This window comes from Zonotrichia leucophrys, chromosome 13, assembly GCF_028769735.1.
Source record: "Zonotrichia leucophrys gambelii isolate GWCS_2022_RI chromosome 13, RI_Zleu_2.0, whole genome shotgun sequence".
Lineage (NCBI taxonomy): Eukaryota > Metazoa > Chordata > Aves > Passeriformes > Passerellidae > Zonotrichia > Zonotrichia leucophrys.
Genome location: NC_088183.1, coordinates 1003044 through 1024780, shown reverse-complemented (window position 1 = coordinate 1024780; position 21737 = coordinate 1003044). Strand labels below are relative to the sequence as shown.

Sequence of the window (21737 nt, the reverse complement as noted above, 5' to 3'; positions counted from 1 at the left end):
GCACAGGACCTAGCTGCTGGGGACTGTGAGGGGACGAGGACCCGGCTGAGGCCTGGACCCTTCCCATGCTGGAGCTGCTTCAGTCCTTATCCAGGATGTGCCGGCACCAAGCTCCCTGCACACCTGGGAGCTCCCACATCACCCCTGCTGTGGCACAACTGCGGATTCTGGTGTGCAAAGCCAAAGCTGCTGCAGGGCTGGGCAGGGAGAGAGCCCCGGCACCGCCGCTCCCCACAGAGCCCTCAGCGGCTGCTCGGTTACCCTGGAAACGCGGCCCGCGCTCGCAAATTTCGGAAAAGCAAATTCTGGAGGCACAGCCCGCATAGGAATTGATGGCAGGGACACCACGGCGGTGAGCTCTAGGGCACAGCCGGGGTGACCTGCGGGTTGTGGGCTTTGTCTGCCCTCAGAGCGGCTCGGACAGCATCACCTCATCCCCTGCTCCACCTCACCTGCCCTGGCTCTCCTGGGACGAGTGGAGCGCTGCTGCCTTTGGTGCCGGCCTTGCAGCCCCCCAGCTGCTCACACAGCGCCCTTGTGAGCATGGGGTCCGTGAAATCCGAGTGTTGGAGGGCTCTGACTGCTCAGGTGTGGCTTTCACCTCCCCCGCCAGTGGCTTGGGCAGCTGCAGTGCACAAAGATGCTGGAGGAGCCGACAGCTCCCCGTAAAAGCCAAACATGTTTTGGTGAAAGCAAAAGCTCAGCGGAGCCGGGCAGGTGCCCCCGCGCTGCCCACACCCAGCACATCCTGTGGATCCTCAGCTCCATCCACCCCGAGCTGCTCCGGGCTGGGCTGTGCGTGTGACTCGCAGGCTGGGTATTTTTAGGTATGATAATTTCTGCCCGTTATTGTTCCTGCATTTACAGCGAGCTGTTCCCATGCTGAAGAACTTCCTGGTGTCTGAACAGGCTGATTTTCCTTCCTTGCAAAAGCAGCAGATGGAAGGAAACAAACACTTCTCTTCAGTAGAAGCTGAAGTTTAATGGGGAGCTGTTAGAAACCCAGCATTTTCTTTTGCCCCACCTTGAAGGGATCAGAGTCAGCAGTGCTCAGAGACCCGGGCTTTTGCTATTGGGAACTGCTTGGGAGCACTGGGATTCTTTTCCTGAAACAGCAACAATTAAAAAATTATCTCCATGAAGAATCCTCTCTCCAAATCCTGTAATTAAGGAGTCTTTTTAATATCCACCATCAGTCACCTCTTTCCTGCTCCAGCATGTTCCATTTACCTTCTGACCCCAATTTATAAGAAAAGGAGAAATAATAGATCTGGAGGGGAGCTGCTCTTTCCTGCAAGCCCTACTCGCATCTTAGCTCTCCCAACAGCACCCAAATCCTAATTAGGATATTTTTGGGGTCACAACAAGCCTGTGGGTAGGGCAATGCACGAACAGGCAGCTCTGGAGAGCACCCATGCCAGTGCCTTTCCATTTTGCAGGTGATGTTGCCATGACAAAGCTCTCAGGACGTCACTCCTCACCAGGTTCAAAACTGCCAGCCTGAGCAGTAAGGGATTTAACCTGGATAGCAAGGTTAAATTAACTGTTGGTTAATTGTGATTTCTCCAGTGGGATGAAGAAACAACAGAGCAACAAAGGGCATTGGTGAAATCAGTGAGTGGGGCCCTGAAGTCAGGCTGGGCTGAGCTGGCTGTGCTGTGTGGAGGCAATTTGGAGCTCGGCTCTGCTTGCCCCGTGCACCATCCTGCGCTACTCACTGCATCCTCCCTATCTGCCCCTCAGTTCTGCTGCTGGGTTTCAGAGGAAGAGAGCTCCCATTGGGAAATTCTTCCAATTCAATGGCACTGTTGTTTCCATTCCTCCTCCTCACAATACTCGTGGCTTATGGGGCCATAGTTTTCCACACCGGTGAACAAGGCACTGCTCCCACCCGGCTGTGGGACGTGTGGCCGTGCTCGCTGGGGCTCTCCTCGTTCCAGCAGACCCCGTGTGACCCAGTGGCTTTTGTTGTTGTGACAAACACCAAAATTGCAGCTGCCTGCTGTCCAGAACCCTGTGGGGAGCCCACACCTGCAGGACCTGCTGCTTCCAAGGCAGTGGGGCAGCTGCCCTGGGCAGGGGCTGTCACAGAGCCACGGAATGGTTTGGGTGGGAAGGGACCTTCAGATTGTCCAGTTTCACCCCTGCCATGAGCATTCCACCATCCCAGGGGGCTCCAAGCCTGATCCAACCTGGCCTTAGACACTTCCAGGGATGGGCCAGCCACAGTTTGGCTTTTTTGGGGCAAAAATATCAAAGATGATTCAAATACAAGATGATCCCAAGCACAAAAAGTCTTTGTGGCCAAGTGATATTTTGAGGAGGAGTATCTGTTAGACAGCATTTATTAATCCTTAACAAATCTCTCCAGCTTAATTATATAATTCTAATTCAGGATGTTATTCCACAGTGGGAAATGACATCTATGGATATTCAAACCCTGTGATTCTAACTCTTGCACATAGAGCGTCTCTGCCTCCAGGGACACAGGAGTACTTTCGAATTGATGACAAAATGTTTCTGTCATATGAACATTTTGATTTTTTTTAATTGGGTAATTTAGCACTAAAAGGTTAGAAGAAAGATCTAGCTTTAATGTCCTGCTCAGTTCTTACTAGTTTAGCTTACACGCCCTGCTTTTGAGGTTTATTATTTAGCTTTTAGTGTTCAATATTTATTACAAAGTGCAGATTAAAAGTGTTCCCTTTATTGCTTAGTTGTACACAATAATTAAAGGAACACATGTAGAGCTCCAAGATTTCAGAGGACTCACTCCACTACTTGTCATACTTTCAATTGCTTTCAAATACTTTCACAGCACATCCCGTACGGAAGTCACTAAAATCAATGACTTCAAGCTTCAAGTGTCTCTTGGGAGAAAAGACATTTTGTACTGGGGAAAAAGACAAAAAACACAGAGGCATGAAGTGATTTGCCTCAAACCACTTGGGAAATGAAAGCAGAACCAGTCATGTGCTGTAACCACAGCATCATCTTTCTACTGAGCTTCCCCACCTTAGAAAATAAAAATAAATACAGGGAGAGAAGCTGGAAGGAATTGCCCTTACCCCTCTGGAGTCAGTCATGCTCAGACTAGATGGACTAATTACCCTGTGATTTGCCTCCACTGGCCCCAAAATGGCTTTGACACAAATGGTTTCACCATTTCTCCAGGATACGTTCCAGCATCTTCTCTGAGGACATGCACAGGTTGCATCTTATTTTAATCTCTGTGTTGTCCAAGTCAATCACTATGCAGCTAATTACACTGCTGCTACAGCCTTACTTAGGGGTGTAATCCCACCTCAGCAGCGAGTAAATCTGTGCATGTCATCAGGACAGCTCCTCACTGCAGGGAAATTCTCAGTGCAAATCGAGAGTCTTGCGGAAAGGTGAAACCAGAGTCTGTCAGTGCCTGCAGCTCTTGTTCCAGCTCCCTCAAAGGCATCTGTGTTGCAAGAACCCTGCCTCGTCCTTGCGTCTCCAGCATTTCTCAGGAGTCACTCTTTGAGGTTATTCATCGCTAAAATCCTTCACGGTTCCTGCCTCTCCTCCGGCATGAGAACTGGGATGTTCATTCATCTCACTAAGACATCGATGAACTCCCTACCCCTCAAAGGCAAAGTACGGGGAGAAAAGCATCCAGGCTGATTATGGTAGGGAATAATGAGCACTGAGGCCTGTATTTATGACTGAGTGTGCAGTTCAAAACCATGTCCTCGGGCTTCAATGCTTGCAACTCTCTGAATTGGCAGTTTGGAATCCCAGCGGGGCTGATTCAGCCTTCCTCATCCTAAAGCTGATATATTTAAATCTCATCCACCTTAGGGATTGATGTGGGTAATTTTCTGCAAGCCTGACTAGAGCTGAACCCCGCATGTAGAAAACAAATGTTACACAAGCTGAGAAGTGTTTTGGCCAATGTAACACTGAAAAACTCAGAATAAACCAACTTGTCTCACTGCGTGGTTTCCTACACGTGCTCCTTTTGGAATGAAGGCGCTCAACACCATCTGCTCCCTGTGGATATGAAAGAGCTGATGGCCAACACCTCATGTTCGGTGCAGCTGCCCTGTTCCCTGCCCGTGTGGTGGGGCAGGGATGGTTGGGGTGTGACCCAGGCTTGGTCAGCGTGGCTCACGCAGGGCTGGTTCCTCAATGCTGGCTCTGGTGTGTGTCCCTGCTGAGGCAGCATGGCTTTACAAGAATTTCCTGACTGCCTAGGTTTCAATAACACATCCCATGGCAGCTTCCACTCGGAAAATTATACTTGAGTTCCACAATGTACATTATATGTAGTGCACAGAGTTGGTGGGGTCACTCCTGCAGCTGCGGCGGTGTTGGGGACACGCTGCTGGCTCTCAGCATTCCCGCAGGCAGTGGCACACCACGCTGGCTCCAGGCTGGCTCGGGTCACCCTCCAGTCCCAGTGGAGGTGCTCTAGTTGGGAACCAGCCCAGCAGAGAAGGACCTGGGGGTGCTGCTTGACAGCAGCTGAACATGAGCCCAGGTGGGCCCAGGAGGGCAAGAGGCCAATGGCACCTGGGCCGTCTCAGCAATAGTGTGGCCAGCAGGAGCAGGATAGGGACTGTCCCCTGTGCTGGCACTGCTGAAGTACCTCTAATACTGTGTCCAGTTCTGGGCCACTCAGGGTGAGAGAGACATTGAGGGGCTGGAGTGTGTCCAGGGAAGGGAACAGAGCTGGGAAGGGGCTGGAGAATTCCTGAGGGAGCTGGGAAGCGGCTCAGCCTGGAGCAAAGGAGGCTCAGGGGGCCCTTGTGGCTCTGCACAGCTCCTGCCAGGAGGGGACAGCCAGGTGGGCATCCAGGAGGAGAGGGAACGGCCTCAGGCTGGGCCAGGGCAGGCTCAGGGTGGGCACAGCAGGAATCTCCCCATGGAAAGGGGGCTCAGGGCAGGCTCAGGGTGGGCACAGCAGGAATTTCCCCATGGAAAGGGTGCTCAGGCACTGGAACTGCCCAGGGAGGGTTGGAGTGCCCATCCCTGGAGTGCCCAAGGAAGGGCTGGAGGTGGCACTCGGTGCTCTGGGCTGGGGACAGGGTGGGCATCGGGCACAGCCTGCACTCGCCGCTGTTGCGGGTCTCTCCCAGCCCCGGTGTTTCTGTGATTCCGCGGCCGTTCCAGGAGCGCCGCTCGCGGCCCGGGGCGGCTCCGGCGGCGGGCGGGGCGGGAGGCGGCGCGGCCGAGCGTGACGGGGAGGGCGGGAGCGAGCGGAGCCCGCAGCGAGCAGCGACCGGGCCGCCGCCGCCTCCGCCTGCGCAGCGCCCGCACCGACCCCGCAGCGCCATGGCGGCCGCGGCCGCCGAGCCCAGCACCGGCCGCTACCAGCAGGTGAGGGGCGGCGGGGCCGGGCCGGGCGGCTCCCGGGGCGGCGGGGCCGGGAGCGGGGCCTGTGCTGGCGGCAGCGCCCGGGGCGGAGGCCGCGGGTCCCCGGGGGGTCAGGCCGGGCTCGGCCGCGGAGCCGCTCCCCGCCGGCCGGGGCTGGGCGTGCCCGCGGCCGGGGTTTGCCCAGTCCCGGGGCCGGTGTTTGCTCTGTCCTGGGGCCGGGTGTTTGCCCAGTGCCGGGGCCGGGTGTGTCCGGGGCCGGGGTTTGCCCAGTCCCGTGGCGACCTTGGCGCAGGGCGCCGACCCCGCCGCTCATTTCCCCCCACGGCAGCGACCCCCCCCGCCAGGGAACGGTCTCGTTCCGCAGCGTCCCGAGGTCACCGTTAGTTTTCTTCCATCTTTTACGTGTGGACTCCCTCTAGGCCAGGGGCTGGCCTTAAAGAGCTCCCTGGGGAATTCGGGTCGTTCTTCTGTTCCTGCCTCCCGTTTGTCTGCAGTAGCCGCCCCACGGAAAGGGCCGGGTGTCGGCTGGGCCCCCCGGTGTGACCCAGTTCTGCCTTTCCGACATCAGACATGGAGAATTCTTTACTTAGAGTAATGGAGAAATCCCTCTAGACGGCAGACAGCTCGCTCCTGCTGAACCCAGGCTCTCCCAAGGAATCGCTGTGTTGTGACTTTTCCTGGGTAGCATTCCCGGCGTGGGTAGGCTCCTGCTCGGCAGAGTTCGAGATGCACCCTCCCATGGGATGGAGTACTTGTCTCGTCTGACAGCTGCAGGTCTCCGTGTTTTTACATACTGGAAATGGAGAAGTTAAGCAAAACTTGGGCTTTTTTTTTTCTTTTGTTCAATGCTAAACTGATGTGCTCACTTACAATGACAAATCTCTTTGTGTTGTTCTGGGACCTGCTAGGGACCGATAACCAGGTCTCTGCACTAATCGCCTTTCCTCGCAGAGTCCTGCTGGTGGTGTTGACCCCAACAAGTGTCTTCACAAATGCCTTTTCCCAAGGGATGCGCAGTGTGTCCCATCACCCAGAGCAGTGGGGATGGGTGGCACAATCCCTGAGGGACCCCACTGCCCGCTGTGGTGTTTCCTGGCTGATGCAGGAACACTCCTGGTTTCCCCCGGAGGGGTGTGTAAAGCTGTGGTTTGCCTGCTCAGTGCTGTGTCTGCTCACACCTCGGGCAGAGCCAGGGCAGACTCATCTCGGAGCCCTGCAGAGATTAGGGAGCCAGGCTGTGCCAGAGGATTTGCACTGCTAAAGACAAGCACATAATGGAGGCCTGTGGAGCCACTGGTTTAACTGGAGTGAGAGGCAGATTCTCACATGTAAATGTATTTACTTTTGTGCAGCTGTTTAGAAATTGCTCCTCTTTCCTTGCCCTCTGCCAGAACCCAGGTGTTCCCGTTGTGAAGTGTGTTATCACTGAACTGGCTCCTAATGCTTGTGTTGCTTCAAAACCCTGCAAGCTGTGGAGATGCACTTGGGATTTAGATAGAGAGGATGAGAGAGTGGGAGAGTCTCTGTAGCATTGAATGTGTCAATTTCCCCCCCTTGTTTTGAAACTTATTGTGTGTGGGAATGTACAATAATGAATGTACCATGTGCCAAGGAAGAGAGACTGCTAGTGAAGTGATAACTGCAAGGGCTAGAGTGAATACAGGACCCAGTCAGTGGAGGTAGCCTGGAGAAATTCACAACAGGCTCATTTAATCCTTTAAATTATTGGATTATGAGTCAGTGGAGAAATTTTTAAAGCTTGATCTTTTTGGTTATGGGGTAATGCATTAATGGATTTGGTTATGCAGGTAGGTGGTTCCTGTACTGGTAAATGTGATTGACTGTCCACTGCCATGGACATGTAACCCTCACTCTGGGATGGGTTCCTGATGGATCCATGTGTATGTGGGAACAGCCCTGAGGTGTGGGCACTGTGGAACCTGTACAGTATTTGTAGGATTCCTCAAGTGTCTGCATTTTCAGGAAAAAAAAGGTGAGGGTTAGTGACCATGATCTGAGCACAACAGAACTCGCTACCCCAGTTTGAGACGTGTGTGTTTCCTCTCCTCTCCCAGCCCTTCTCAGCCTTGCAGGTGGGATGTGGGAAGGTGGGGATGTGGGCTGTGCTCCATCAGCAGCCTCTTTGTTCCCTGCAGACTCCCAGCCCGTGTCTGCTCCCACCGTGGGCACTGCGCAAGGGGCGTGCGCTGATTGATTTTCCAATGCCAGCTTCCTTTGTTCAGGCAGGAGATAATCTGATGAAAAGTAGCTTGCAGTGGTGCCTCTGGGCACTGTGAGTCTGAGCTCAGTACTGAGGAGGTGCAGCTCCATGTAGGATAAAACTGAAGCTCTGGAGAAGGGATTTCAGCCTCCCCACCCGTTCATGGACAGCAGGGCTGGGACAGGCTGGGACTGCTGGATTTGGATCCTCCTCTGCAGGCCAGGTGCTGGGGCTGTGCTTGTGGAGGTGGGAATGGAGAGGTTTGGGAAGAAGGAGAGAGCTGCAGCCCGCCCTGGTGCTGTTATTCCGGGCACTGCTGTGTCCCCAAAAAGGGACACTGAGAGGCTGTTGTCATTTCAGTCTGCCTTTGGGAAAGTTATACAGGGATGCTGTTGGGATTAGGGGGCTTAAAGCCTTCCCAGCATAACCCTGGCTTGAGAGTTCAGTTGGCAGAACTGTATTTCATCCTTGGGATAGAAATTACCCTCCATTCTGGAAAAAATAGCCCAGCTTTAACAGGTTTATTTACACTCTGTGTTTTCCAGGCATGCTTTGCACTTGGAGCATTCGAAAATACATGTGAGGTGTATGAGTAATGTAAACCCACCTAGGAAATGGTGGGAGTGTTAAATAATGAAGATGTATTCCTTTTTAAGTGCTGTGTCTTCCTGTTCCACTTGTTGAAGGTTTACATGGATCATGAATCATTCCATGAAGGGAGGTGTCAATGGGAAAAATAACCGAGAAAGATTTTTCCATTTGTTTGTTTTTTGTTCTGTGAAAACTGTAGAAGAAATACATTGCTGGAAATAGAATGGGAATAGAGTTTAAATCCATGAAGGACTACAATGCTTCTTTAATATCTGGGGAGGCTGGAGTGGAACAGGAAGGCAGATATCAGTTGGTGCCTTGTGTGTACTTTGAGCTTGTGTTTAATTTTGCAGCTGAAATGGGCACACAGCTTGAAACTAAAAAATGAGAACATCCCAAATCTTTTCATGTCAGCAGTTAGAATCAGAAATGTCAGTGACTGTTTCCTCAGTGAGGTCCTTGCAGTGTGCAAGATGTGCTGGCTAAAGATAAGAATGCTAAGAAAAGTTGCAGGGTGGGTTGTTTGCATATTTATTTATATATTTTATTTGTTAGCAGAATAGGAGACGTCACTGACATAAACCCAGTAAAATTAGAAAAACTGCAGAGTAAAATTCTGCAGCCTCTGCTCCGAGATTGTGCCGAAGCTGCCCTGTGTCCAGCCTCGGCTGTGCTGAGGTGACTAAAATCTGATTATTTTCCTCTGAAACATCCACCTCTGCAGGCAGCAGTACCTGTCAGGTAACCTTGCAAGGGTTTAGTGATTCTGTGTGCAAAAGTTTTTATAGAATTTAAATACATTCTGTCCCTAAAAATCAAAGGATGTGGGAAAGGCAGGGAAACAGCAGCAGTCCAGTGTCATCTCACAGCTTGTGTAGCAAGAGAAAATAGCTTTGCATGCAAACTTTGAAATACAATATTATCTCAGGCATCAGGATGGTGTGGAGCTCTGAGTTGGGCTTTTTTAGTAACTTTTCTCTCCTGACTGAAATCCAGTGGGGCTCAGTAACGCCATTGGGAAGCAGCTGTAGGAGCAGCCCCTGAGGGCTTTGGGTTGTTCAGTGCTCCCAGGAGATGAGCAACCTTCTTCTGTGGGTTTGGCATCACGACTTAGAAGTAATCATACAGAATGCAAGGATCAAAAGTTCTGTATGTGTGTGTGTGAATTCTGATCCTTTGTCATGGGGACGAGTGAGCAGAATTCAGTTAAGGACTATCCAATCATTCTGGTCCTGCCTGTTGTGAGATATCCAAATTTGATCTATGGTGGCACAATGGGATTTTTTTTTCCCATGGAAGATACTTAGCCTTCTTCATATGACCATTTAAAAAACATGATATTTTAAAATGTTTAGAAGTTTTACCAAAATACCCTAATGTCCAGAAAAATATTAATCTGATTCTAAATATTATGAGAAGGCTTTATGCTTTAAGTGTGGGAAATTTAATTACAGCTATCCAAGATTAAAACCTAATTTTTCCATATTAAGACCTTGATCTCTCAAGTCTGAGGCCAGTGTGTGGCACAGGTTTGTGCTGGCCCAAGTGTTTCCAGTGTGTCCAGACCAGTCTAACTCCCTGTTTGAACAGAAATGAGGGAATTAGACCAGCTTGCTTCCCAGGATTGAGGAGCATTTCTGTGGTGTCGGGCCCTTGGCTGCAGTGAGTCAGAGGACAGCACCCTCATGAGCCCAGGTTGTATTTTATGGACATAAAATAGGTTTTGGTTTGTGTTTTTTGCCTTTTGGTGACTCATGAAATCATGGCCATCACGCCCTGAGCTGGATGCTGCTGCTGGCTCCTGCTCTGTGTGTGCTCTCTGCGTGCCAGGGAGCTCCAGGTGCCTTTGGGGAGGGGGCACAGTTCTCAGTCCTTGTTAAAAGGGAGGACTCTCACAATCTCAAAGTCACTGTTTGGAGAAACCGAGTCCCAGCTGTGCCCCATGCCCAGCCTGTCCCCAGCCCAGAGCACTCGGTGCCACCTCCAGGTGCCACCTGCAGGGACGGGCACTCCAGTCCCCTGGGCAGCCGCTGCCAAGGCCTGAGCACCCTTTCCATGGGGAAATTCTGGGTTTGGCACAGGCAGGAGCTCACTCCTGGGGCTGGGGCAGGAGCATCAGCATCTCCCCAGGGAGGGCTGGCTTGGCACAGGTGCCACATGTGCCACCTGAGAGGTGCTCAGCCCACCTGTGCCACTGCAGGGGCTGCGCCAGACACTCAGGGCTGTCCCTGCCCCGGGAAATGGGCTGGGAGAGCCTGCAGGAGAAAACAGTTATTTGCTCATCAGGGAGAGGGCTGAGGGGAGTGGGCTGGCTTCTCTGCTAACTTATCATTATTCCTGCTGATTAATAAGCTGATGTTAAGTTGCAGAAATTTGCAACAACATTGAGCAAAAGGCAGGATTTTAAATCAGGGTGTGTTTAATTAAGTAAAGCAAAAGTCAGTAAAAATAACTCCTTTTCAGAGTTGGCAGTGACTTTAATTTACTTCCAAAAGGCTGAAGATATGTAATGATATGTGATCTATTGCTAAGGCTAAGCTTGTAGTAATGCTGGTTTAGTGTAGTGATGCTCATTTGGTGTAAAGAATATTTGCATGCAGCCTCAGAACTTGGCAAAGGGGGAAAAAAAAAGAAAAAAAATAAAGATTCAAAACTATGCGAGCAGCCCATATGCTGAGTTTAGGAAATTTGGAAGAATTAACCAATATATTTATTGGAAATGCTTTCTTCAAAGTTTACATGGAAATATTTCCAAACAGCTTGGAGATTTCAACTTTATGTTGCTGTGCTGTGTATTTACATGGGACAGGTCTCTAGGGCAAGTGGCAACCAGAGGTGATGTCCTGCTCAGTGCCAGGTTTCTGATGATGGATCTTTTGGAAAATAATTATCCCTGGGTGTTCTGTCAGTTAACTTTCTGTTGGTTTAGCAGTCTGGTGAAAAAATCCCAGCCAAGCTGTTGTTTCAATAACTACATGCATGGCTGTAAGACTGTCTTATTTCTTTATGCCACGAATACCAGAACCTTGCCTGAAAAGCTAAAATCCATCAGTGAATCTAGGAAGGAATTATCCCAGAGCCTCAGCAGAGCAGACTGAAGTCAGAGCCTGGTTTTCAGCAGGCTCTCTGGGTTCTGGGGCCTCGGGGGAATTCTCTGGGAGTCCATACCTGGAGCTGTGCAGGGCAGGTGGGAGCCGGGGCCAGGCCAGGCCTGATGAGTCATTGTTCCTGTCACATGAACCCTCCCTGCTCTGCTAATAGGCACTTAGTTGAATTTTAGATGCCTGGAATCATTAAAAAGGCTGGAAGGCATTTGTGTACCTTGTCCATTAGGAGAAAAATATGTTTTCTATAACTGTAACCTCCTACAGCCTCGAGCCCAACTTCAGAAAGTAGCTGCATTTTTTGTGTCATTATCCATTACCTGAATTGGGATGTTTGAAGGCAGCAGTGAATTCAGCTGCTTTCTCCCACGTGACATTGGTGGAAGAACATGTATTTCTTTTTACTATTGAAAGAAGAACCAGTGGTAGGAGTTAATATTCCACTCAATATCTGTGTCCTCTTTTGTTTCATTTCTTCCAGTGTTGTCACATGTGGTGCTTTCCTTCCCCCTCCCTGGTGACTGTGCTCTCAGGCTGTACCTGCCTCCTTTCTTGCAGGCATGAGGGGTTGAATTTCTGCCACCCCCTCACCTGGAGAGCAGGTAACAAAGGGCAGGTGGAATCCAGAGTGTCCCAGCTGTGACAGAGCCTTTCCTCCTGTCAATAGACCAGGTCCTGCATAGGCAGAGGGAGAAAAGAAGTGCTGAGTTTTCATATGGATAGACTGACAATAAGCATGGTGGAGCATTTTCTGAGAATTCATAAACTACAGAGCTGGGGAATCATGGAATCACAGAATGGTTTGGTTGGGATGACCTTAAAGATCATATTTTTAATATTTTTTAACCCTGCCATGTCCAGGGATCCAGGGACAGCTCTCTGGGCAGAAGTTGAATCAAACAGTTTGGCTCTGTGTTTTTCTGTCCCTTCCATTGCCCCTTGTGCTCTGTGCAGGGTAGTTTGGGATTTCTGGAGTGATGCTGTGTTTTTCTAAAAAATTAAAGCATATTCTAAAAGGCAATTGCTTCTCAAGTTAGTTTGCATTTACTTTAAATGCTGAGCTCTGTGGGGTTTATGAAGTGTTTGTTTTTTGGAAAGGCTTTGGGAAGACAAAGGTGGGAGTTGCTGCAGCTCCTGCTGTCCCTGCTCAGTGCCCTGGGGCTCAGTAAAGCCCAGGTGAGGCAGCTCCTGCCACCTCCACCCAGGGCCTCACCCCCTGGCACTGTTTGCTGTGCCTCACATCTGGGCTGTGTCCTGCTGACAGCTGTGCTGGGAGCTGCTCCCTGGAACAAGGATTAAATCTTCATCCGGATCACTGATTCCTCCTCCTTCAAGGAAATGGTTCAGCGTTGTCATGTGAGGACTGCTTATCCACAAACCTTGGGGCTGACCCAAGCACCCTTTTCTTCTTCCCCACCTCTTCTGTTTAGAAAATGTTCCTGGGAGCAGAGTGAGCTTCAGGCTGACATGGAACTGGAGTGCATGGCTGTGGTGCTCTGCTGTTCTGCTGCACCTGGACTGGCAGACAGCGCTCCTGATTTTGTTCTGGTGCTTTCCAGTGTAATTTCCTCCCTTTTCCCCCTCTCAGCTGACCCCTTGGACCTGCCAGCAGATCCACTCATTGTCATCTGCTAAGCACAGTCAAGGCTTTCACAGAGGGTGTGGATGTTGTGTGATCTGGGGCAGAATATAGGTTATAGACTTCCACTGGCACAGAGCAGCTCTGGCTGCCCCTGGATCCCTGGCAGTGTCCAGGGCCAGGTTGGACACTGGGGCTTGGAGCAGCCTGGGATCATGGAAGGTGTTCCTGCCCATGGCAGGGGGTGGAGTGAGATGGGCTTTAAGGGATGGCCCAACCCAAACCATTCTGTGATCTGTGATGTTAAGCAGCAAAACGAATAAAACTCCAAAGCACAGAACACTTGGATATCCAAGATCTGCATTTAGAAGTGGGAGCTGATTTATTTTCCCCTGATACAAATAAGATAAGAACATCCCCTACGCCCCCACCCCTGTGTTAAATGCTCAAGGAGAATGGCAGCACATCTCTCCAAAGCGAAGAAAGCAAAATATCCCAGATGGCTTCAGGAGTAAATGTGTGGGGTTGCAGGAGGGAGAGCTGGAGGAGACATTGCTTAGTGGTGATCTCAAACCAGGGCAGTGCCTCCTGCTCAGCCCAGTGCTTCAGTCTGGAGGTGTTTGTTTGAGGTGAGTTATTGTGCAGCAAACCTCAGTGCTTTTGCTGCTGAGGTGATGAGAAATGGAAGGAAGGGAAACTTGAGATGGCAGCTGTAACCTCCTTTCTGGCCTGGTGCTGCTGCTCCCCTGATCAAAGCTGCCATGGCACACCTGCCTCGTGCGGGTGATGCTGGAGCTGTGATAGCTCCTGGTTATTTATACAGAGCCTGTGGGAAGCACAGTGCACAAAATAAACCAGCTCCTTTTCAGTCATGCAGTGTGAAAGGTTGAAGGGAAATGGCAACATTTGTACTTTTGTGCATCATTATGTAATGTATCCATGGAAAAAAACCTTCCTTAGCAAAGCCACAGGCAGCAATGGAGCCTTTTGTTGGGTATCTCACTGTATTTCTTTGACTAAAACAGATGCAACTGCAGCCTCTAAGCAATGTGAGCTGAGGAAGCAGGGGAATGGAAAGGTACTGGAAAGCTGTGTGCTGTGCTTTGCTGGAGTCCAGGTGTGTGAGGAGAGGATTAAAAAACAACATTAAAACCGAGATGGAAGATTGATCATTTCAAGTGGGAACGCTTCAAAGGGAGGCTGAGCAGCTGCTCCGTGTCCCGTGGTGCTTCCAGAAGAGTCTGTCGTGTGCAGTTAAAGCTGCAGGGGTGGTGTCAGAGCACTGAGCCCCCCTGAGCCCTGGTGTGTGGTTCTGTTCAGCTGCAGAATGAAGAGGAGCCGGGCGAGGCCGTGCCGGTGGTGAACGACGCCCCTCCGCCCTACAGCAGCATTTCTGCAGAGAACACAGGTACTGTCACCTGGGGAAGGGCTGGCATTGCTCTGCTGCCCCTGACTGCTCTCCTCATCCACAGCTGCCTCTGCAGCACCTTCCTGAGCTGCAAGGGCCAGGATTGACCCACACAGCCTGTGGGTTCTTGTGGTTTACGAGATGCAATTTGGCTGCGCTCGTCTGATGTCATCCCATCAAGGGGTGTTCAAGTTACAGTTCACAGTGTTCTCAGTAAATTGGAGACAGTTAAAAATCAAAGTGCTGGGAGGATTTGTGGTTCCCCTCTCATTATCTGGCATTTGGATGATGCTGTGCCCCTTCCTTAAAGGATTCGTTACTTAAAAGGGTTTAAAGAATTCACTTTCCCTGCACTTTCCAATAACTAAGCACTTGGATGGGCCTTTGACTCATCCTCCTGTCCTGTCACTAATAACTTTAATAACCACTTGGATCTGGAAACGTGACTATTTCTGAGTATCCAAGTCAGCAGAGGCACAGCATGTGGTGTTGTTTTAAGCAGAAGCACAGCCAGACATGTTCGGTGATGTTCTCTGGGTTGCTGGCTCTCAGAGAAGGTGCTCCTGTGCTTTTCCCTCTCTGCTTTGGGATGGCAGGGGCTGGGCTGGGTGGGAGGGTGGGGAATGGGGCTCACTGGAAGTCACTGGAGCACTGCTGGTTCCTCAGCAGGGTGTTCTGAGGAAGTGCTGAGCTCTCTCTGTGTTTTGTGCAGCTTACTTTGACTACAAGGATGAGTCAGGGTTCCCGAAGCCGCCGTCCTACAACGTGGCCACCACTCTGCCCAGCTACGACGAGGCCGAGAGGAGCAAGGCTGAGGCCACCATTCCCCTGGTTCCTGGCAGGGTGAGTGGCCCTGGCCCTGTCCCTGCCCTGCTGGCTGCCAGTTCAGCTTTAGCTCCTGCCCATCGTGTGTCACGACTCTAAAAATTTGTGTTTTTGAAGCTTTCTGGGGTGGTGATATTCCACACTCCTGAGAGTCCTGTGGCTATTTTTTTAAATTTTTTTTTTCATTTTCCTTTGAGCACTGTGATGATGTCAGACATCTCAGTAATGCCAGCATGTGCTAGCCAGATTAGCTTGGCAAGCTGACAGAGGGACTGTGCTGTATCCCTGTGCTCTGACACTGGGGTTTTTGTTGTTTTTTTTTCATTTTTAAAAAAAGATTTAGGATTAATTCTTCAGCTGTCTGGCATATCTACCCTTGATACTCCTGCTGCTTACTTAGTTGACTTTTCTGGAGGTCAGTGTAGCTGATACAAGGACGATAAAACCATTCTGTCAGAATTATTTCTTTTTGTTTTTTTCAACATTATCTCTTGTTCTGCCATTCTTTCCACCCCTGCTAGCATTAGAAGTCCCCTGCTCATTACACTTCTTCACAGAAGCCAAATTCCTTGCTGAGATGATAATTTTTTGATGAGTTGAAGAATTCTTCACAATGAGAACAAGAACATGCTGGATCTTGACTGTGTTAAAAATAAAGATACGTTTTCTATTATATAGATAACGTTTCATACCCTGCACCATTTCAGGATGAGAAACAGGAATTTTCTCGTGCCTGCATTTGTAGCCTTTTGACATTTAGGATTCCAGCCCTTTTTTTGAAGAGTCACACCCAGAAGTGGGGTTGCTGGGTGGACTGGACTGACCTAAATCCCCCGTGTGCTGCCTCCCTCTGCATTGCAGGATGATGACTTTGTGACACGGGATGACTTTGATGACACTGACCAGCTGAGGATAGGAAATGATGGCATTTTCATGCTGACTTTCTTCAGTAAGTACCTGATGGAATGAACTTTTCTCCAAGCAGTGACCCAGAATAGTTTGGGTCACATTTATGTTTATGTAGCACCAGGAAAAAACCTGAGTGCAAGGGGTTTATGGTTTTTTCCTTGGTATGTAACAGTGTCTTGACCTGCTGCTTTTCTCCTGCTCTCTCAGTGGCATTCCTCTTCAACTGGATTGGATTTTTCCTGTCTTTCTGTCTGACTACTTCAGCTGCAGGACGATATGGGGCCATTTCTGGCTTTGGTCTGTCTCTTATTAAGTGGATCCTTATTGTCAGGGTGAGTTGTGTGGTACAAAACCATGTACACAGACACTGATACTCTTTTTTTTTATCTCATACTGAAGTTAGTGATAAATTTAGGGGATTTTTTAAATAATGAAATAATTTTTGAGCTACTTACTAAGAACAGGGCTTTTTCATAATTGTATCCTGTTTATATGCTGAATTACAACTGTAGTAAAAGAAAAGAAAGATTGCACACCCAGATAAACTTTGGGGATGTTCCATCCCTGGAAGTGTCCAGGTTTAAGCTGTACAGGGATTCCTGGGAGAGTGGAAGGTGTCCCTGTGTGTGGCAAAAGAGAGGAGCTGTAGGATCCTTCCCAGCCCAACCCCTGTGGGACTCTGGGGTTCATTCTGTGTCTGACAGAGGCACTGGCCTGACCAGAGTGTGGTTTGTGCTGAGCAGCAGCAACACTCTGATCCTGGGAAAACACGAAGCCAGGCAAAGCCAGCCCTGCCTTCAGCCTCTGCTGTGCCCTGGCTCTCCTCTGGAAAGAAGGAAATTCTCTAAAATGCAGGATGGCTGCTGAGGAGAGGGAAACAGGGCTGTGGGAGGAGTGAGGGTGGAGCAGCCCTGGAGAAGGCCGTGGGTGCCCTCTGGTGCAGCCTCCCTGCGGCACAGCAGCAGCACCAGGAGCAGCTGCCGTCCTGCTCCAGGGTTTTTGGCTCTTATATTTTTCTGAGGGATTGGGAGAGAAAATACTTCCATCAGGAAATCTTTATTTGGAGCCTGTGAAATGATGACATTCCAGGCTGAAAGTTGAATTTCAAGCAAAGCAGCTCACTGGCTGTAAGTAGAAGTAGAGAGCATTCATGTCAGAGCTGTCACTTCCTACCCTGTCTTTTGGGGCTGGGAATTCTCATTTGTGAATGCAGCATCTCTTCACTTTTCTGACAGTTTTTGTGGTCATCTTGGTTCAGAGGTGTTAAGGACTCTTTGCTGGATTAAGAGGTGTGACAGAAGGAGGTGACATTATTTGTGGATTTGATTTAAACATCAGTAACAAGTTTATCTTTTGTTAGCTTTTAAGTTTGAACAGAACAAACCCAGAGGAATTATAATGTATTTATACTGAACCTGTGAACCTCAGTGCTCTCATAGTGTTGGTGCCTTTCATTTAATAGCAGTAATTTTCCCAATCTTGTCAGTGGGCCCCACAGATGTGGGATTTCTTTCCCAGCTGTTCCACCATCCAACCTGACAGCAATGAATGTGCTGCATTTCTGCAAGCCTGCTCTGCCCTTTCAGATCCTGCAGCTGTGCTTTATAGGCATCTAGGACATGATTTAAAACAGGCATATTTGCCCAGCAGTGTCCTTGTGCCCCACTGATCAGCAGAATTCATAGCTGGGTGTTGAATCTGTCCCATTCCCCTTGCTGGAGCTGGTGCAGAAAAACTGTAAATAACCGTTTGTGGAGGTAACTCATTGCTGCAGCTGGTGAAATGTAGCATCCCATGAGATCTCTTGTGTGCAGCCCTGTCTGGTTACTGCTAAAATTGGTGGGGATAGATTTTGGTTCACAAACTTCCATGTGCTCTAAACTGTAATTTTTTGCTGTTTTTCAGTTCTCCACCTATTTTCCTGGTTACTTCGATGGCCAGTACTGGCTTTGGTGGGTCTTCCTTGTACTAGGTGAGTGGCTGTGGGGGGAAAGATGCTTAAAAACTGTAAAGTCAGGTAGGATTTTGTGAGCATTCCTGGCTGTTAAATATGTGTGTGTGGCTGTCCAGATGAAATGTGACCCTCATGCTCCTCTGACTGAGCACATTCAGGTTTTAAAGGCACATGTAAACACTGTCCTGCCAGTTCTTGGTGGCAGCATCCTGGCATCATCCAGAAGTTATGAAGAGAATAATGCTTGTTACTGATGTTGTGTCTGCTCTTGTATCTTAAATAGAGGGGTGGATTGTTCCCTCCCTCATCTTATTTCTTTTTCCTGCTTTGGGAGTGACTGGATCATGTTTGGATTCAAAAGTTCTGTGATTGCCCAAGGAAAATTTGTTTTTGAAGTTACCTGAAATGGAAAGATGAGGTGTTATTGCTACCAAAAATAATTGCAGCGTGTGATCAGCTGCTGTGCATCCCAGTGGTGAGGTCCCTCTGTAGTGCTGGCAGGGAGTTCAGCTGCTCCCTCTCCTTGAAGAAGCAACACCTCTGTTAACTGGACAAATGTGTCTCTCCCCTGCAGGTTTTCTGCTGTTTCTCAGAGGATTTATTAATTATGCAAAGGTTAGGAAGATGCCAGATACGTTTTCCACTCTTCCCAGAACCAGAGTTCTCTTTATTTACTAAAGGTAAATTTTTGCTTTCCTGAATTTGTTCTGCTTGATTTTAACTGTATTTAGTGACTTTTCTAGGCTACACTTTCCATTGCTTGAATATTTTTAGAACTCAAAAGAAGCAGGGAACAGTTGTTTCTTGGTACCCCCTACCCAGCTCCTGAGTCTGCAGAGCCCAGACTGACCTGATGGGAGGCAGAACAACACTGGACATTTGTCCCTGAGTTTTTGCTGTGAGGAATTTGATATTCCTTTGATTCCCTGACTAGATACTGTGAGAACAGAACCCCTGCCCCTTGGTGCTGCTCAGTATTTGGCAGATGTGTCTTTGAGAATAAATCACATGCCTGAAACACGTGGTGTGTCCCAACCCCGAGGAGAGGTCACAAAACGTTGTTAGAGGGGCGTGCCAGTGCCTTTGGCTTTTGTCCCAGAACGAGCAATTTGTCTGAATTCTGCTGTTTGAAATTGCTGCCAGGTTCCTGAAGAAATGACAGCCTTGCACACCTTTGCTTTCCTCAGACCCTCCCACACACCTGAGCTGCCCTCCCTGAGCATCCTGCAAAAACCTGAGTGCCTGGCAGTGTTTTGCTCAATGCAGAACCTCAGGCTGGCTGCCTTAATGGGGCTTGAAAGGAGGAGGCTTAAGTAGCTGGAGCCTTGTAGCATAATTTCCTGCTCACAGCAGATAATGGCCTGGCATTAACTGTCCCTCCCCGAGGGGAAGGAAATCCTGGAATAGGTTGCTTCCCAGCTGGGGAATGCAACACGATGCTCCCTTTAGAAATATCATAATAACGCTCCATTTCCCCAGAGAGGCAATTGCAGCTGGGACAGTCAAAGAAACCAAACCAGCCCCAGCTTTAAATTGGGGGTCATTAAATTGTTGAGATTTGAAAACCGAGCCTTGGGTTTCCAAATGTGCTTCCCTTTTATTAGAAACTGCAAATTGCCCACGATTCTGCTTCATTTCCAGGCTGTGAGGGGAACCTGCAGCACAGAACAGCCTTTGTGCAGTGCTTTCCTCTGGTGATAGTGTGTAAAAATAGTTCAGCCAATTTCTTTACGTGTTTCAGTTCTGTTTAACAAAGTTCTGGTTTGTGACCTCCTCCTGGATCTGTAATGTCCTCCCAGATTCCTGCTGAGTCACCAGAGGCTTCATTTCCCCCAGTTTATGGTCACAGAATGTGAGCATTTAAAGTCAGCTTTATCTCTGCATTTTGTCTGACTGAACAATTTTTTCAAAAATTTTGCTCCTTTACCAAAACTTTATTTTTTATTTCCTAAAGGAGCTCTGTGTTTTCTTTTTGCATAGACTTTTCCTATGTTTGAAATTTGAAATTACATTTTTGGAGACCTGGCTTCACTCCTTGCTTGTGGAGCTGTAGAGTGTTCAAATTCTTATTTATGTGTCATTTTAGAGCGTTTTCAAAAAGCACTTTCAGATATGCTGAGATCAATGTCCAGAATAATTCATAAATATTTCAACCGTGATACTTCCCCTGAAAATAAATCTTTAATCCTGAATTCTAAGTGAAGAAACCACAAAAGACTTGGATTTTTAGTGTATTATTGTCCTTAGCTGAGATTTCCTCTTCAGGGCATGATGCAAAGGGCACAGTGAGGGATTAATGTTATTTCAGAGCAGGGATAATTTTTAGAAAATTAGGAGGGGAATAATGAGTGCAAACCAGAAAATACAACCTGGTGAAATGAATCTGGTGAAAAGCTGGAGTTCACTATTCCAGCTGTGTGTGCAGTAATGGACACAGTCCTGGTGTTAGCCTGTAAAATACACACAGATTGCTGAGCATTTTGCTGGAGTCACATCATTGTGTGCTGAGACACTTCATAAGCCCTTAGACATCCTGTGCTGTGTGAACAACATCCTCCTGTTATCCAAAATAACCCTCTGACTGCAGCTTCGGTGTTCAATATCCTTCTCCAACAGATGTTTTCTGGCAAATGTCTTCCTGCATTAGAGAAATCCCCCCCAAGAAGCAGCAGGACACCTGCAGGAAGTGAATCAAGGCTCTGGAGCAGAAGAAAAAATAATCACCTGCTTTAAAATAAATAAATAAAAGTACTGTTGGAAAAAGAAAAAAAAAAAAGGAGAAGCATTTCTTTCGATTTGTTTTTAGGTGTAAAATTTTAATAATTAACGCAGAATTCTGTAATTGTTGACTCATTAGTGGCTAATGTTTGAAGCAGCTCTTGCAGTGAGTCTGTGGTGTGCTGATGGAGCCCTTCAGGCAGAGTTTGTGGTGTTTGGGCAGCAGGAGCCGTCCCGGGGCCAGCAGGGGCCAGGCTTGCTTTAGTTCCTCTGCAGCCTGGGAGCTGCCCGGGCTCTGCCTGTGCTGGGCTGTGTGTGACACCGTCCTGGGCTGTGTGTGACACCGTCCTGGGCTGTGTGTGACACTGTCCTGGGCTGTGTGTGACACCGTCCTGGGCTGTGTGTGACACTGTCCTGGAATGTGTGTGACACCGTCCTGGGCTGTGTGTGACACCGTCCTGGGCTGTGTGTGACACCCTGGGCTGTGTGTGACACCGTCCTGGACTCTGTGTGACACCGTCCTGTGCTGTGTGTGACACCATCCTGAACTGTGTGTGACACTGTCCTGGACTCTGTGTGACACCGTCCTGGGCTGTGTGTGACACCGTCCTGGGCTGTGTGTGACACCGTCCTGGGCTGTGTGTGACACTGTCCTGGGCTGTGTGTGACACCGTCCTGGGCTGTGTGTGACACCATGTGCAGTGTGTGACACTCTGTGTTTTGCAGTGTGTGACACTGTCCTGGGCTGTGTGTGACACCGTCCTGGACTCTGTGTGACACCATCCTGGGCTGTGTGTGACACACTGTGCAGTGTGTGACACCGTCCTGGGCTGTGTGTGACACCGTCCTGGGCTGGGCTGTGTGTGACACTGTCCTGGGCTGTGTGTGACACCGTCTTGGGCTGTGTGTGACACTGTCCTGGGCTGTGTGTGACACTGTCCTGGGCTGTGACACCGTCCTGTGCAGTGTGTGACACCCTGTGCAGTGTGTGACACTCTGTGTTTTGCAGTGTGTGACACCGTCCTGGACTCTGTGTGACACTGTCCTGGAATGTGTGTGACACCGTCCTGGGCTGTGTGTGA

General features: G+C 49.3%; 1 protein-coding gene across 1 annotated transcript; it reads left to right on the top strand.

Moving 5' to 3' along the window:
- Window positions 1–5201: 5201 nt before the first annotated feature.
- Window positions 5202–21414, top strand: NDFIP1 (Nedd4 family interacting protein 1). The gene is made up of 8 exons (XM_064724884.1): window positions 5202–5349; window positions 14162–14249; window positions 14962–15092; window positions 15936–16023; window positions 16191–16315; window positions 17889–17955; window positions 18512–18617; window positions 20554–21414. The coding sequence occupies exons 1-7, from the start codon at window positions 5305–5307 to the stop codon at window positions 18613–18615; spliced, it is 648 nt and encodes a 215-aa protein (XP_064580954.1). The 5' UTR covers window positions 5202–5304; the 3' UTR covers window positions 18616–18617; window positions 20554–21414.
- Window positions 21415–21737: the final 323 nt, after the last annotated feature.